Raw genomic sequence first — 14,967 nt, 5'->3', positions numbered from 1 at the left:
GCTCACTGACTTGATTCAGCTGGAAACATGTGCGAGTCTAAAAAAACAGTCGCGTTATAAAAATAATGGCAAATCTTCGAGGCATGAAATTGAGTAAAATGAGCAAGTTCGTTCAAGAACTTGCCTGCGTTGCCATTCAGTTCGACGAGACGCTAGTTACAGGCGGCTGGCAAAGCCTGAGCCGTGACGCTGTCGTCAAAACCTAACCACGCTCACAGGGATCTGGTTTCTCGTCTTCATTGTTTGATAGCCTCGAGTCTCGGTATATTGCATCTTCTTTAGATTCATTATCACATATTCATGTATAGTTAAGAAACCTGAACAGTTAATATCTTCAGTACAACAGCGCACTGAACTGATCACTCACCTCTGCCATATCCTTGTGTGTGTTTAGCGAAGCTGTTGACAACGGCATCGACGGCTTCCTTCAATATCGTCTTGGCTCGCTGATCGTGAACTCCTGAAGTGGCTGACGGGGGGCGGGGTCCTCCTAGAACTGCGGCAGCTCCCCCAACCTTGGCAGAATTGGCAGAGGCTGCTCCATGCGCAGCAGCGGCGGCCGCCGCGGAGTTACGAGCAGAGTGCATGCGGCTACTCATAGCACAAACGCTCCCTCTTGCAAACAAGCAGCGAGAGCAAACAGCAACAAACACGGCAGGACGAGCAACAGGTCAAGAAGCAACAACTGCTAACTAACACCTACAAACTTTTCTTATTATTCTTCAGTGGAACGTTCAAGTACTCTGACGATCTCGAATGTTTATCACTTTAGAGATCACCATTAAAGCATTTATCACTCAGAAGGTTCCTAGAAAGTCTGCAGATTCGAATCACTGAAATCAATAGAAGCAGTAACGAGACGTGAGCAATCACCACAGATCTCAATTCACTGGATTAAGGAGAAGAGTTTTGTTTAAAGTGAGCAAGCAAGCACCTCGGTGAGGCAGAGGAGGCTAGCGCTACTACTCTTCTACCTCAACGCATGCTAGCGATGTGGCTTCAGTCACCAGACTGAGCACCAGCTTCTTTCGATCCTGGACCACTTGTTCTGCCTCCTCCTTTACATCGACTTCCTCCTTAGTTCCCTCCTCACTTGAGTCGCGCCCCACCCATCACACCGACTCAACAACCCACCCCTTCTCTACCCACGCCCACCTCCTCCCACGCTTGTGGGTGTCTTGCCCACCCCTGCCGTCTGTTTCTCCAACGCACACACCGCCACCACAAGCCAGGCAATGACCACAGTCGATAATTTCGAGCGCATTTTCCAACAATTTGAAGCGTTATAGATTGCGAAGCAACGCATGTTATTCATTAAATATGGCGACTTTGCAAAATTCAACTGTTTATATTTCAGATTGGCGATAGGAATAAAGTGAAGAATTCTACTTTATTTTCTGAGCAGTTCTAAGAAACCGTTGTTAATTTGTAACAAACAATTTTTATGGATGGCCATAATAGCCGGAATGTTCCGCTGAAGTCATAGGGTATTATCCACGCCTTGTGGCACATTAGTAACACAAAAGAACTTCCTCTCCAAAATGGGTCTCGACATTTTTCATGGGGGATTAATCGATCAGCTTCGCATTGAACACTTGACGTGTGTTAATTTGCTCTATATTTGCTCCCTATTTTCCAACATGTGTTTAGGAATTAAAACTTGACTTATTTTTATCGTATTAATCTCAAGTGCACTCAAGGCTGACATCGAACATGTTAATTAGCAACAGATTACATATGCACAAATGTGCTACGAAGTCCCCCTTAATACTTATTACAAGAAAAAGAAATTCTTTAAAACAAGACAGCTAACGATGGTGGAGGGGAGCTGTCGGTCTGAGCTTTTGTGCCCAAGTCGAGGTCGTTGGGCTGCTCGAAGCAAGGTCAAGCGAATCCGTGTCTAGTTAAAATCTTTACCGAGTTCGTATTTTATATAAATACTGAAGCTCAAGCAAGCAAGCGTGCAACACTTGTTAAAATGAAGAAACCTGCGTGTGCTAGACTCAACATTAACGTCATGTATGCCAATAAATAAATGTCTGGTCTCTGTATCGGTATATACATAAGATGATCACGCATGCGGCTCTGCAATCTAGTGAATATTATACTAAGAGCACAGAATAAACTGAGACAGGAAAGGTACATCAAGTAGAGCACAGAACTTATCTTCAAAAGATCCTACTATAAAGGACAATAGTACTGTAAAGTGTCTAAGATAAATTGCAACAGGAAAGCGATATCAAGTAAAGCACAAACTTATCTCTTGGAGATCATAATATACAATATTAATGTGGCCTTGTGCAACTTGAAGCGAGCCTCGAGAGCTCGCTGCCACTTGTTAACAAGTCTCATAGGTCCAAGCGACATGAGCAATTTCAAGTATTGCTCAGCGGGGAGTCGAGAGCTTCCCTTAATAATGTATTTGGGGGTAATTGCTGCGATGAAAGCACTTCATTGATGTCGCTCCGGTCGCTGCACTCTAGACACACCTCTCTTCTTCTAACTTACTGTATTCCCTGTTTCGAAATACACCGAGGAAATATGAAGCCTAAATGTCTTCTTTTAAACCTTGGATTTTTATACAAGATAGTTGAACTGCGCTTTGTTATTATTATTTATTAACGTCATTAAACTTTACATTTTTTTAATACATCAGAATATAATGTCATCATAAATGACGCTACAGTTAATATTGAGCACACCGAATAAATGACTAAAGCATACTCATGCCGGTAACTATAATCCTAAATTTTCATGCTCTGGAAACTGCAAGAACTTGTAAGAGCTGTTCGCCTCGCTCATCATGACTGCTGGAGGTCAACATGGATTTCGCATCCATGCAATTGTCAAGTTTAAGACGAGTACGTGAGAACAAATCTTGATCAATGGTTACTGTTGCATCGATGTTATGATGCAGCTCAAGACGATCTTGTTCGACTTGATATTATTTGAAGAATTATTCCCGTCACGCAATCTCCAACTGATTTAATAGACGTATCTCCTGCGCAAATGCTTCCCGAAGAACTCTATTTTACAGATATAACAAATAATTGCTAATATTCTTTTATTGATTTACGATTATTTTTACCTTTACAATTCATTTGAGAAAACAACCCATAGGGAATAATTTTGATAGATACGATAGATTAGCGATAAATACGATGATTACCGCCAAAATTGAATTTATTTTACCGCCGTCATGAATTTAATTTCAGTCCGTTGCCCTGAAGTCTCGACAGCTAGAGAGCTGCTCGCTCGCGCTGCTATCATACATGCACTGAATGTGGTCTGCGGTTACTAAAAACTTCTCATCCAAGGAGAAATCTGAACTAAAGCTTACTAAATTTCTAGTTGAATTATGCGTCGTGGTTATTTACGAAAACTTGGGGACTCTGAAATTTAAAAGACGTCTGCTGTGAATAGCGTGTCTTAATAAGATTAAAAGTTTCCGAGTAAAGAAAGATTATTTTTAAGATTCATGGGTATGAATTTAAGTGGTTTGAAAATCTTAGTTTTAGTCTGTGTCATATTTTAGGGTGTTTGTATGTGTGTACATATGCAGTCTGGCTATGCGAATATACGTGCACTATTCAAGCGTGTCTGGCAATACGTATCGCATCGGGATTATATTGAGGATAACATTTTATTTTTCAAATGTGGAAGAAATCACGTTGCATCGTCGAACGAAAATTACATTACTGGCTCGAAATTATAAAAAATTTTGAATTAATAGCACCTGAAATAATATTGAAGTTTACAAATATGTGCCAAAGGAAGGTTCTTCGGTAAATGGTCTTTGAAGGATCATTCTATATTTAAGATTAAATTTGCTTAAGAAAGATCGTGATTGCTGGAAAAATTCGATAAAGATATTCTCAAATATCATCAATGATTTATTATTAACCAAGCTTAGGTATTTATGAAAATCTTTGGAAAGATTTATACATGTTATGCAAGGAGTGCAAAAAAAAACTAAGTATATTAAGTTTCTAAACTAATTAAATTCTTCAATTTATGCGTGTTACTCATTTGCAGTTATACAACTGACTGCCGCCTAACTAATGTATTGAAAATGATGTTAATTATGTGATTGTATTTTTAGTATAATTAAATTAAAACTCGTGCGCCGTGTCGCGATTCATAGACAGCTTTTTGATAAGAAACACTCGGCAGAAAATTTGAACCATTCGGGTTTGATCTAAATTACTGAAAAAAAAATCAGTTGAATGAATAATGGTTATAAGTAGTAACTCCATATAATCAAGGGCTGAGATTATAGTTTGTCGAACTATTCTTACCATTGAAAGTAGCAATGCTGGTCTAGTTTTTATGTCGAAGCCAGCCCGGAAATATGGGGGAAATATAAGGTTTAATTTACCAATTTACTCCCTTCACGCTGACTGAATTAATATGAGCTCGTAACTATATCATGCCCTAGAAATAGATTACTTTTAAGTGGCTGCATCACATTCATACAGGAAATTTATCTTAATTCAATTTAAAGCGTACCGCGTATATAGGAGCCATCACCTCTCTCAATGAATGCATGTGCTCTGCTTGGCTTGCTTAGTTTGCTCCATGAAACCGTAAACATAACAGACAGACTAAATTTATGCAGTGTTTTTTCTCTTTATCACATTCGAGAGATTTAAAATCAAGCTGAAAATTCGCGAGAGATGTAGAAAAATTTGCAATAATTTTTTACTGAGCTATGGCTGTCTTCTGCCTCGATAGAGTGCTGGAAACGTGCCAATTAGGCCGAATAGAGCATCGCTAGCAATACAATCACTGCCAATCATACTCATGAAACCTCCTTTCTAATTTTCTCCGCCTGAATATCTTGAGAAATTTTCAGACTCACTGATTATTTTTTATTCCTTCGTATGATATTCGTTGAAAACGCCACTTCAGAGCATATATATCCTACTGGGAAAATTATTTTAATTTGCATTTCTGGTATAAGGAAAAATTCCAGTTTTCTTATCTCAGAGCATCTTCTGCTGGCTAAATTCTATTCCATATCTCTCATTTAACTCCTCATTTCTCCTCTGCTTAATAATTCTTCTCAATTGGCGTCTCCTTTGTCATGACTTGCTGGCAAAATTTTTGCTCAACCCCTTAATTGTACGGGATTTTGGCTTGTCCATGAGTTAAGGGCTCATAAACTTCCCGATAAACCCCCCTTGAACGCAAAATGATAAATAGATTACGTCGCTACACTTTTAGGCCATAGATTTCTCTTTGAGGAGCAATCGCTAAGTCCATTGGAAGCACGACAAGAGCCTCGCTCACACGACCTATCCTGGCCTCCGCGGCGCCATGCCGCATACTCTTTTAACTGCATTTTTCTATTTTCTATCGAGAATAGTAAGAGCGCATAAGAGAGAGTCCGTCAGTATTAAATCCACCAGAAAACGCGAGGAATCAGAATGTGCAGGAAAAAAGGACCAAATTAAGGGTTGCATCCTTCACTCGTTTCTATACTCTGAAATTTTTAAAGCTTCCAAACGGAGTTTCGTTTGATGTACACCCGTGTATATTATTTGCGATGAAGCGATAGCGTCTCAGACATTGGCTTCCACTTCTTTTTGTTCCCAAGAATTGCGCATTTAAATTCTAGTTTGAAGAATTTGAGGTCAGTTCTGATTTTCAACGGGAGGCTCATTAGATGCGGTTAGTAATTTCTAGGAAATACTTAGCCATCGGCATAAGTAAAATTAGTTTAGTGAAATGTTTATGTTTTCTGATTCAACTACCAAATTATTTCAATTTATTTTTATAAAAATTATTGTTTTCTTTCGTTCACTATGATTTCTTGATTATTTCTTGTCAATTTTGCTTGATTTTGGCGAAGGATTTCATTGCCCAGCGAGTGACAATCCTCTTCCGGCAATTTGTGCGAGCAATTCCCTGACTAATTCTCGTATAATGTTATTCACGTCAATAATATACTTTAAAAGTCATTAGGCAAATCGTATTGTTTGAATTCATAAAAAATTATTATATAAACTTCCATTTGCAAGCTATAATATATAGTTATTATAGCACGTGTTATAGCTATAGGTAGTAAACTTATAGCTTATTAAGAAATTTTTAATTCATGACATAGTCAAATTATTGCATAGAACAATCGGGACAAATCGTTCCAAGTTCCTAGTCACGTCGCCTGCAAACCGCGTGCAGTTACCAGGTGTCGGCGCCTTTCTTGTCTGTAGGGAAAAATCCAACAATTTCCTCCTCTAGCCTAAAACTGATGCGTGATCTTCCCTGAGCCTGCACAATTCAGAGACAGTTTTTCCAAAGTCTGTATTCATAGTTAGGTGAATAAATCGTATACAATATTGCTAAAACAATTATTGTGATTAGTGTCAAAAGAATTTTCTAGAAACTAATTTTTGCTTTTGTGGCCGGTAAAAGATGCAAGCAGAAAATTTTCGTGAAACAAGTCAGAGGAACTTTCAGAATTAAAATTTGCTTGAAACATCGAACTGCTTAGTTCATCACAATATATTAATTATTCTTTAATTGCAGTGAACCTTTACCTCATCGTCAGATAGCAACTATTAAAAAACTACTCATGCACGTATAGTGACGTATTTCATAATCCTTTTCAAATTGTTATCGCAAACGCACATAAGATTAGGCACTGAAATTGATTGTCATATTAGAGTTAACAACAAGCTAATTGATTCAATGACAAGAATCTAATAAACTATAATTTCTCTACAAAAATTTATGTGACGCTGATAAAAAAATACGAAATGAAAGAGTAGGAAACAATAGACAGCGTGAACAAATTTTGCAGCAAAATAAATTTGCTTTAGGCAGCGCAGCAGTAGCCTGCGGGTAAAATGTATAGCCGCTGACACTCGACTCTCTTCCATTTATGTTGGACAAATTTGCTCCAAAATTATAGCATTCGCGACGACTACACATTATTAAGGTGTACGCAATATTATTATAAGTTAGATGCTGTGTATATCAAAAGTGAATGATTTGCAGGCTCCATACACAGGACTAATCAGGGACTGTGGCAACAAACTAGGGCCTGTAAATTAGCTCACTGCTCGGCTTGCGCTCCCGATCATTTAGCGCCGCCTCACAGCAGGGCTGGTTTATGCCAAATAAAGTTGTCTGGATAGCATCATAGAACAAGAGCCCTTGTCTTGCACGCAGAGCTATGAGACTTGCCTTGCTGCATCAAATGTGGACCCTCAACCCTGGCTAACTCATCAAAAAGAGATAAAAGATGAACCAGCTTTAAGCCTTACAGTGTAGGTTCGGGCGCAATAGAGCCATGAAGGCTGTTCGTCCCCGATTTACAGTCATCAAAGCGTCGCGCATTTGAGCTCAGCAGTATCTCATTCCATCAAGATTTGCCATAGTACTCATCACCTATGATTAGAGATATTCTCATATGCAATTTTCTGACTCCGCTTGCCGCTGATGGCCTTCAATGACCACGTCACATATCATTTGAGGAAATTTGGCATTTTATCCGTAAAGGAAAAACACGAACTGGAAACGCGTGTTTCTGCGAGAGGAGGTCGCGCCAGTTAGTGAAGGACGCGCTCACAGCTTCGCAGATATCGGGACAAGATTACAAGTAATTATAAACAACCGCCGGAAGTGGGCAACAATTTTTTTCTTCAAGAACAATGATTTCCTTGTATGATATTGACTTTTAAAAATTAAATGACAAATTATACTAAAAATAAACATTTATATGAATGGATTTCCCTTTGTAATTATATTTATATTATAAATCATTAGATTTTCCCCCCAACTAATATGGTCGATCGTACATGGATGAATTGTAAGCAATTGGAATATTTTTTTTATATACGGCGACGAACAGCTGAGTTTTTAAAATTATACGAAATCGCAGTTACATGTTGAAATGCGTTCTCACAACGTGAGTCAATGGCTATACTGAACTTCCTTTTTCAATTAATGCAAATCGTGCCGTGAGAAGGCTAACGTATTTTACAAGCGGTTAATTGATATTTTCAAGTGTGGATATAACGTCGTTGAATTTAAAATGATAGTTGTAATAAACGAGTATATAATTCAGTGTCAAATTTAAAGAGAAATCGGAAAGAATACAACTAGAATTTAAGTGCGAGGATGAGCAATGGTTACCAGCCTCAGAACAAGGTTTTTACTGCATCCTGCTCAACAACTCATGCAGTTTTGCACACCAGATCGCAAAGTTTGAACCCTGGATCGCGTGTTTCATCAATCAGGAGGGATCATCTATAAGCACTAATGAGATATTCCATGAAAATTGGCTCATATTAGAGTGCACGGGAATTACGTGGCGTCGCACTCATAGAAATCTAATTTGCAAGTCTCGTAACCTCAATAATTCAGGACCGTGGGTCTCATGATGCACGAAGATCCGTAATTCGATGTTACGGACCACAATTCAGCAACCTAACCTGCCCCACCAGGCAGGCAATTGACAACCGGGCGCTTGCTTCAGCTTGCCATAATTTTCTTCAACATTACCTGTTGTGAAGCAAAAGCATGAGATCAAATGCATTTCTCCGATGATATCTCTTGCAGTAATATTCATTATCAATAACACGAACGAAAAGCATATCAGATATTCTTTTATATACTCCCAGTTATTTCCCATGAAAACCAGGGAGGCTTTATATCTCCTATCGTGGAGTTGGAAGAAGCATTGCGCTGTTCATTTTACCAACTCTGTTCTGATGTACTAGTAGTATAATTTTTACGTCATGCTTGCATACATTATACTTGGGTGCAAATGCTGCTTTCAAGACACAGTGAACGAATTATTCGACGATTACGTTTCGTCCACAAAAAATTGTTAGCAGTTTCTCAATTTATTGCCGTAAATATACTTAATTCAATGAATTTTAGTCGATTACATTTTTTTGCTAAAGTACCACCGTTAAATAACTTTCTGACTTGTGTCACTGATAAGGAACATTGAAAATTAGCAACTCCTGATAATGATGGTTGTCCATTCTCAGCACAAACACCTGATTTTCTCGCGCTCAGTTCAACGCCAGTTAAAATCAGTTCACAGGACAGTTAAAATCAGCTCAATGCCAGTTAAAATCAGTTCAATTCCAGTTAAAATCAGTTCAATGCCAGTTAAAATTAGTTCAATGCCAGTTAAAATCAATTCAATGCCAGTTAAAATCAGTTCAATGCCAGATAAAATCAATTCAATGCCAGTTAAAATCAATTCAAAGACAGTTGAAATCAATTCAATGCCAGTTAAAATCAATTCAAAGACAGTTAAAATCAATTCAATGCCAACTAAAATCAGTTCAATGCCAGTTAAAAACAATTCAAAGACAGTTAAAATCAATTCAATGCCAGTTAAAATCAATTCAATGCCAGTTGAAATCAATTCAAAGGCAGTTGAAATCAATTCAATGCCAGTTAAAATAAAGCTTGCTTAGTGCAATAACATGGATTCGTATTCTTACGATGCAAAGAGAGCGGATCCAGCTCCTGACGGAGTTACGAAATTTCGTTTCATTCCCGACTATCATTCAGCCTCAGATAACTGCTCGACCTATTCCAGTTTCCGCAGTGAACGTGACGGAAAATCTTTTATATACAAGAGAATCAGATACTGAAACTCCATCAAGAAGAAACTCGAATTAAAGAAGGGTCTGTGACAAACACTGAATTTGGTCTCAAGAAATGGTTTGAGGTTCATATAAGGAAATTCGGCAAACAAGATTGATATATTCTTTATGAATTCAGTAATCTGTCACTAATTTACTAATATCTTAAACTCGTGTCCTAGCTTAGAAATCATAATGCGGTTAACTCACTGGCAATTATGTTATCTATCGTAATCGCTTCGTCAAAAGAATTGATGGATTCTACTTATTAATAAATGTTATTATTCAATATAATTATGTTATTATTCAATACGTTTAATCATTGATAATTTAAAATATTTAAATATAAAAGTTGTGATTGAAGACTACAATACAATAGCAGTGCTGTTTCTGACTTAAATAAAACACAATTTATCTTCTTACTCTGTAGATTGATTGCTTTTTAACCTAAAAATTCAAATTTCTATCAAACTTTGATACGATCAGTTAATGGACATTCTACGTTAAATGTAGGTTAGAAACGATCATTCTCTATTTCGGATTGTAAATTAACAGCGGGATTATGGATGACTTAATAGTCAAATTTTAAATTAACCATATTGTAAAACTCAAGGTTAAGCTGCAATCAATTGATTTTTAATAAAAATAATTAATAATTTAAATTATTAAAATATTAACAAAAATAATTTTCAGAATATTTCCACTGGGTTTCATTCTTGTCATAACGAACTATGAGAGTACTATAATTATTATTTGAAAATAATATTTTTCGGACTTTTCAAACAATTTCGTACCCAGTTTTCCTCACTCTTTAAACTCGATTTTTGCACAGCTTAAATATTGCCATCTCGATGCAAAAAAAAAAAATATTAGAGAGCTCAGTATCGCCAAAAAAGTAACGTGGTTTCCTTGAAATAATTTCTTGCCTAACAAAGAAAAGGCTAAATTTATCCGGAATATAGGGTGCAGCCTCTATGCACTCCTGGCACACTTGCTCTTCCAACAAGTCAGCTCAGCCATCACCAATCTTCCTCGCAGAAAACATCCAATTTATTTGAAAACTCAGTGGTGGACTCGAACTGCCTTGTATCGGACCGCTCATTATAGAGGAACTAGCACTCGAGAATAGCTATGAGCGGCTTTTGGTTTATCGTGAATATGTAAAATAAGTTATGATAGCAGTTGCTGTCGTCATCCGTTATTGCAAATTTGGTAATTTCAGGGAGGGCAAGCGAGAAGTTTAAGTTTTATCTCCAGGCGAGGTCGTTTCGCGAGCGGCAAAGGACAAATCTGTCGACACACACACACAAAAAAAAACGGACCAATCTTGAAAAGTCTAGCCGGCATGTCTCTCTGGGGGATCCAGGAATGACCTTTCGAGCATGAGACGATAATTAGCATAGAGCGATGCTAGATCGCGATGTGATGAGGAGAGCACCACACACAGCTGAATTTATGTGTGGTTGATAAGTGGGAAGGAATTGAAGAGCCCATGGACAGCCACTCTGATTGGCACCTAACTTCGGCCTGCGCTGCACGCAACGCTGCAGAGCACGCAACCTTTTAGACCAGCACAGCCTGGTACTTCTCTGCACCGCTGGCTTGGTCTGTGACCGCACAACTGACAAAACCCTGCCAGACGTCAGTTTCCGCCCAGACTTCAAATGAGCGAGGGTTTTTTTAACGAAGTCTAGAGGCAAACAAAAAAATCAAAATTTAGTGTCTGCGTGCGAACTTTCGGTCGCACTGATTTCAATAATTGCAAGTGTGGTAGCGGTAAATTTTAACGCATATTGTTATCAGTTTTTTTCACGTGCATTTATCATAGTTGCAATAAATTTCTGTAACATAATGTTTCATTTCAACATTCTTGACGGGTTATGAACTAAAATTATATCGTGAGAAGCATTGAGAAAGTGAATGGCATGTCGAGCTAATATTTTTCCTTGAAAATAAGACCAGCTCCTAAAAAATTCAGTGTTACTATTTCAAGTAAAAAACTAATTGTATGTATTGACACTTCAATTTCCTGTTGGCAACAAGTCTTCGAAAATCAGTGCGAACTTACGTAGCGAACTTACAAGTGTAGAAGTTGAGATTTCTTTGAGATTGTACTCCTAAGTTAATGTGTTGAAACCTAGTTAATATGGTGGAATATTTGGAAAGGGGGTGGAATATATGTGTGGATGTATGAAATGTATAATTACAATCTTAATGCCGTAAATAGCTAAGCTGTGCAGATTTTACATTCATACCACAAATGGCTAATGACACAGCAAAAAAAAAAAATTCCAAAGGAATTCCACACAGATTTTGAAGCCAACAATTACGCTGAGTAATGTAAATTTTGAACATGCTCTTCTTCTACTGTTGAAAATGAGAAATTTATGTTCATTTTGATGTAGTTCAGTTAATCCTGGCATGATTTTTTGGTCTGAGTAATTTTTATTTAAATATTGCTGAGACATGCGAGTAGAACTTGTGTATGGTTCACTTATTATTTTGATTGTTATACACCCAGGATAAAATGTCATTGAGCGACGAAAGTGAAACAAAAGGGGATTTTTTTCGGTGGCATGCCGCATTTTTTCAGTTTATTCCCTTTTTTTTCTTTGAATTCCAATATTATTAATAATCAGTTTGTCATATATTGATGAACAAAACGAAACAAGCCTCATAAACCAAGACACAGCATGCGTGTACTAAATCTTTACACTAAAACTCTCACAGCCGTGCATCGATTCAACAAAGAACGTCGCCGATGCTTATCAGACATCAAAGAAACGCAAAGAGAGATCTCTGCGAATTAAATATATAAAAAGGTCTTAGGTGTTGTATGTATGAAGCAGCGTTCTTAAAATTGTTATCGGAATTACCTAGCATTTTGCGAGGTGTCAGCGAGAGCAGAGAGCGTTGAATAACGATGCTCAAATACTGGGACGCAGGAGTTATTAGACGCCTAACGCCAGACGTCGAAAAAACCTTAAGAAATGTGATGAAGCTGCTGCTTTGTCCACGCTCCATGTGTATTTGTGTGAGCAGAGCTTGTTCAACAAGCGCTATCGAAAGAATACACTCCTAAGACACTGGCCTCGATTCTCTAACAAAGCAAATAACATGGTCCTGCCAAACCATGCAGCCTGACTTTCTCGACATCAGGGAAAAAATCTAGCGAAATGTATAATTTCAAACACTGGTGATGACGGCATTCGAAGAGTTAATTTTCTTAGTCTTCTTTCATTCCACGAAGAGAAATTTTGAGAATACTCTGCATGTAAATTAATCACATTCGTTGATAATACACCACTCTTTCGATGCATATTATTTCTTAAAAAAACGAGTATCGCCAATCGGTGTATTGAAGTCATGGTTTCTAAAGCAAGAAGATTAAGCTTTCACCTTGCATGAGAAATTATGAGGAGTGATCCGCTATCATGTTGGTAGCGCATTTCTATTTATAAAATCCTTAGTGTATAATTAGATTTATAATGTAATAATATACAGATATACACAATATGTATAATGTAGTATATGTAGTTCCTGTTACGATCATGATCGGATAAAATTAATCAGAATTTTTGCTCAACAAAATAAAATCTTTCTCTAGCATTATTTATTTTATCTAGCATTATCTAGCATTATATTAGGGATCGATTGATAGATCATTTGACTGCTAATAATCTCCTATCAGACTGTCAACACGGCTTTATTGCCGGGAGATCCTGCACCACTAACCTCTTGTCGACTCTGAACGAATGGACTCGAGTATGAACATCTTCAAAAACAGACTAGACGAAGCTATGCAGGAGCATTTGTTCAGTCTTAAAATGCCTAGCAAATTACGGATCAGGCAATAAGTAAGATCGGGTTCCAAAGGCCGGATCCCTTGTGAATCAAGTCACGAAAAGTTCAAGAATCGGCAACAGGCCATGGGCCTATTTCTTCAACGCCGACACTTCTATTCTATTCTATTCTATTATCATTTGTTTCCTTGTATATAAAAAAAATTCGCTGCTCTCTGATCGCTTGCGTGGTAGGCTTGAAAAGAAGCTTGAGTTATGGAACACTTGCATGGCAGATTTCCAATCTCATTATACAATGTTATAACAATGGTTTACCTATTAGAAGCCCATTTACATAATCCACGTTAAAATCTGCCAGCTTATGTGCTATATACCCTTGCAGAGAAATCAAGAATCGGGGAGCAACTTATTGTTGCTGTCAGTGCCGTGCCTCCTCGAAGGATCCACAAATAGTGACACCAGTGAACCCAGAATGGAACACATGTGACATGGAAGTTTTCAGTAAGTCATCAATCAGCCGCGGATTGACTCAGCCTTACGCAAGCGAGACATAGCACTATTTAAACATTCAAGTGCCTCACCTCCAGCTGAATAATTGTAAAGCCCAGGGTGTAAACGGAACACAAAACGATCAAGAGGCTTGATCAAAATTTCGAATCAGTCGATTGACGCGTGCTTCAATCTTCCGATCAAAACCTCCCTTTCATCAGTAATTGGTTCAGATCATACTTTTTCGTTCGCTGGTGGTTAATTTTTAAGCTGCTATATATATTTTGGTGGTTAGCAATAGGTTCGACTACGGATATAGCCTTCCTTTACCTAAAAATAGTTGTATATTCTCATCAATCAAACTTTATATCAAGCAAACTTTTTATCATTTACAATCAAGCTTCGTTTCAAGTGTCAAAGAGTCAATCGATTGACGCAAGCTTTAGATCAAACAGCTTTGTCGTTTAGCGGTTCCTCTGACCAGCAACATCTATCATCATAGCATCACTTAATTAACACTCTTACCGGCATCCGAATTGTTCCCGACTAACTCCGTGCTACCATTTATCATCTTGGCTCGAATAAGGATTCCATCAAACCTGCCCGAAATTTCGTGCCCACTATCAACCGCCTGGTCCATCTGCCTTGATGAGGATGAGATGTTCTAATTCACTCATCTTTAAATTGCTCAAAAAGCTTTCTTTTGCAATTATATTGAAGAGAACACAGTAACCCCAATAATTAAGTAACATTTGGCCTAAAGAAACTGATGTGTTTTGAATCGTGAAGTCAGTGTCCTAGCTCCATCGTGACTTTCTACGATAGGCCTTCGATTGAGGGCTGTTAAAATGCAGAGGGTGCATACTGGCGGCCTGCAATAAGTGCACAAAAAAAATATTCTATACGAGAATACATCCTGGAACGTTCCAGCGCAGGCTGTCTGATTGGTATTTATTTTGTTCATATGTTGGCGACGATGTGCGCCTTATGGTACTTGGCTGGTTTTTGGAATCCTAGTTATGGATTGGCTTAGTTATGAAGGACTGCGGTCGATTGGATAG

General features: G+C 37.9%; 1 protein-coding gene across 1 annotated transcript in view; it reads right to left on the bottom strand.

Annotated features, from left to right (window-relative positions):
* LOC108678511 (protein limb expression 1 homolog) overlaps positions 1–1,028 on the bottom strand; it is a 45,571-nt gene extending 44,543 nt beyond the window's left edge. Inside the window, exon 1 of the mRNA XM_018166961.2 lies at positions 368–1,028. Within this exon, the coding sequence (XP_018022450.1) occupies positions 368–599 (232 nt within the window). The 5' untranslated portion in view covers positions 600–1,028. The remainder of the gene's footprint in view (positions 1–367) is intronic.
* Positions 1,029–14,967: the final 13,939 nt, after the last annotated feature.

Source organism: Hyalella azteca, unplaced genomic scaffold (genome assembly GCF_000764305.2).
Source record: "Hyalella azteca isolate HAZT.00-mixed unplaced genomic scaffold, Hazt_2.0.2 contig1881, whole genome shotgun sequence".
Taxonomy (NCBI): Eukaryota; Metazoa; Arthropoda; class Malacostraca; order Amphipoda; family Hyalellidae; genus Hyalella; species Hyalella azteca.
Note: the sequence above shows the minus strand (reverse complement) of the source record. Positions and strands in the feature narration are given on the sequence as shown.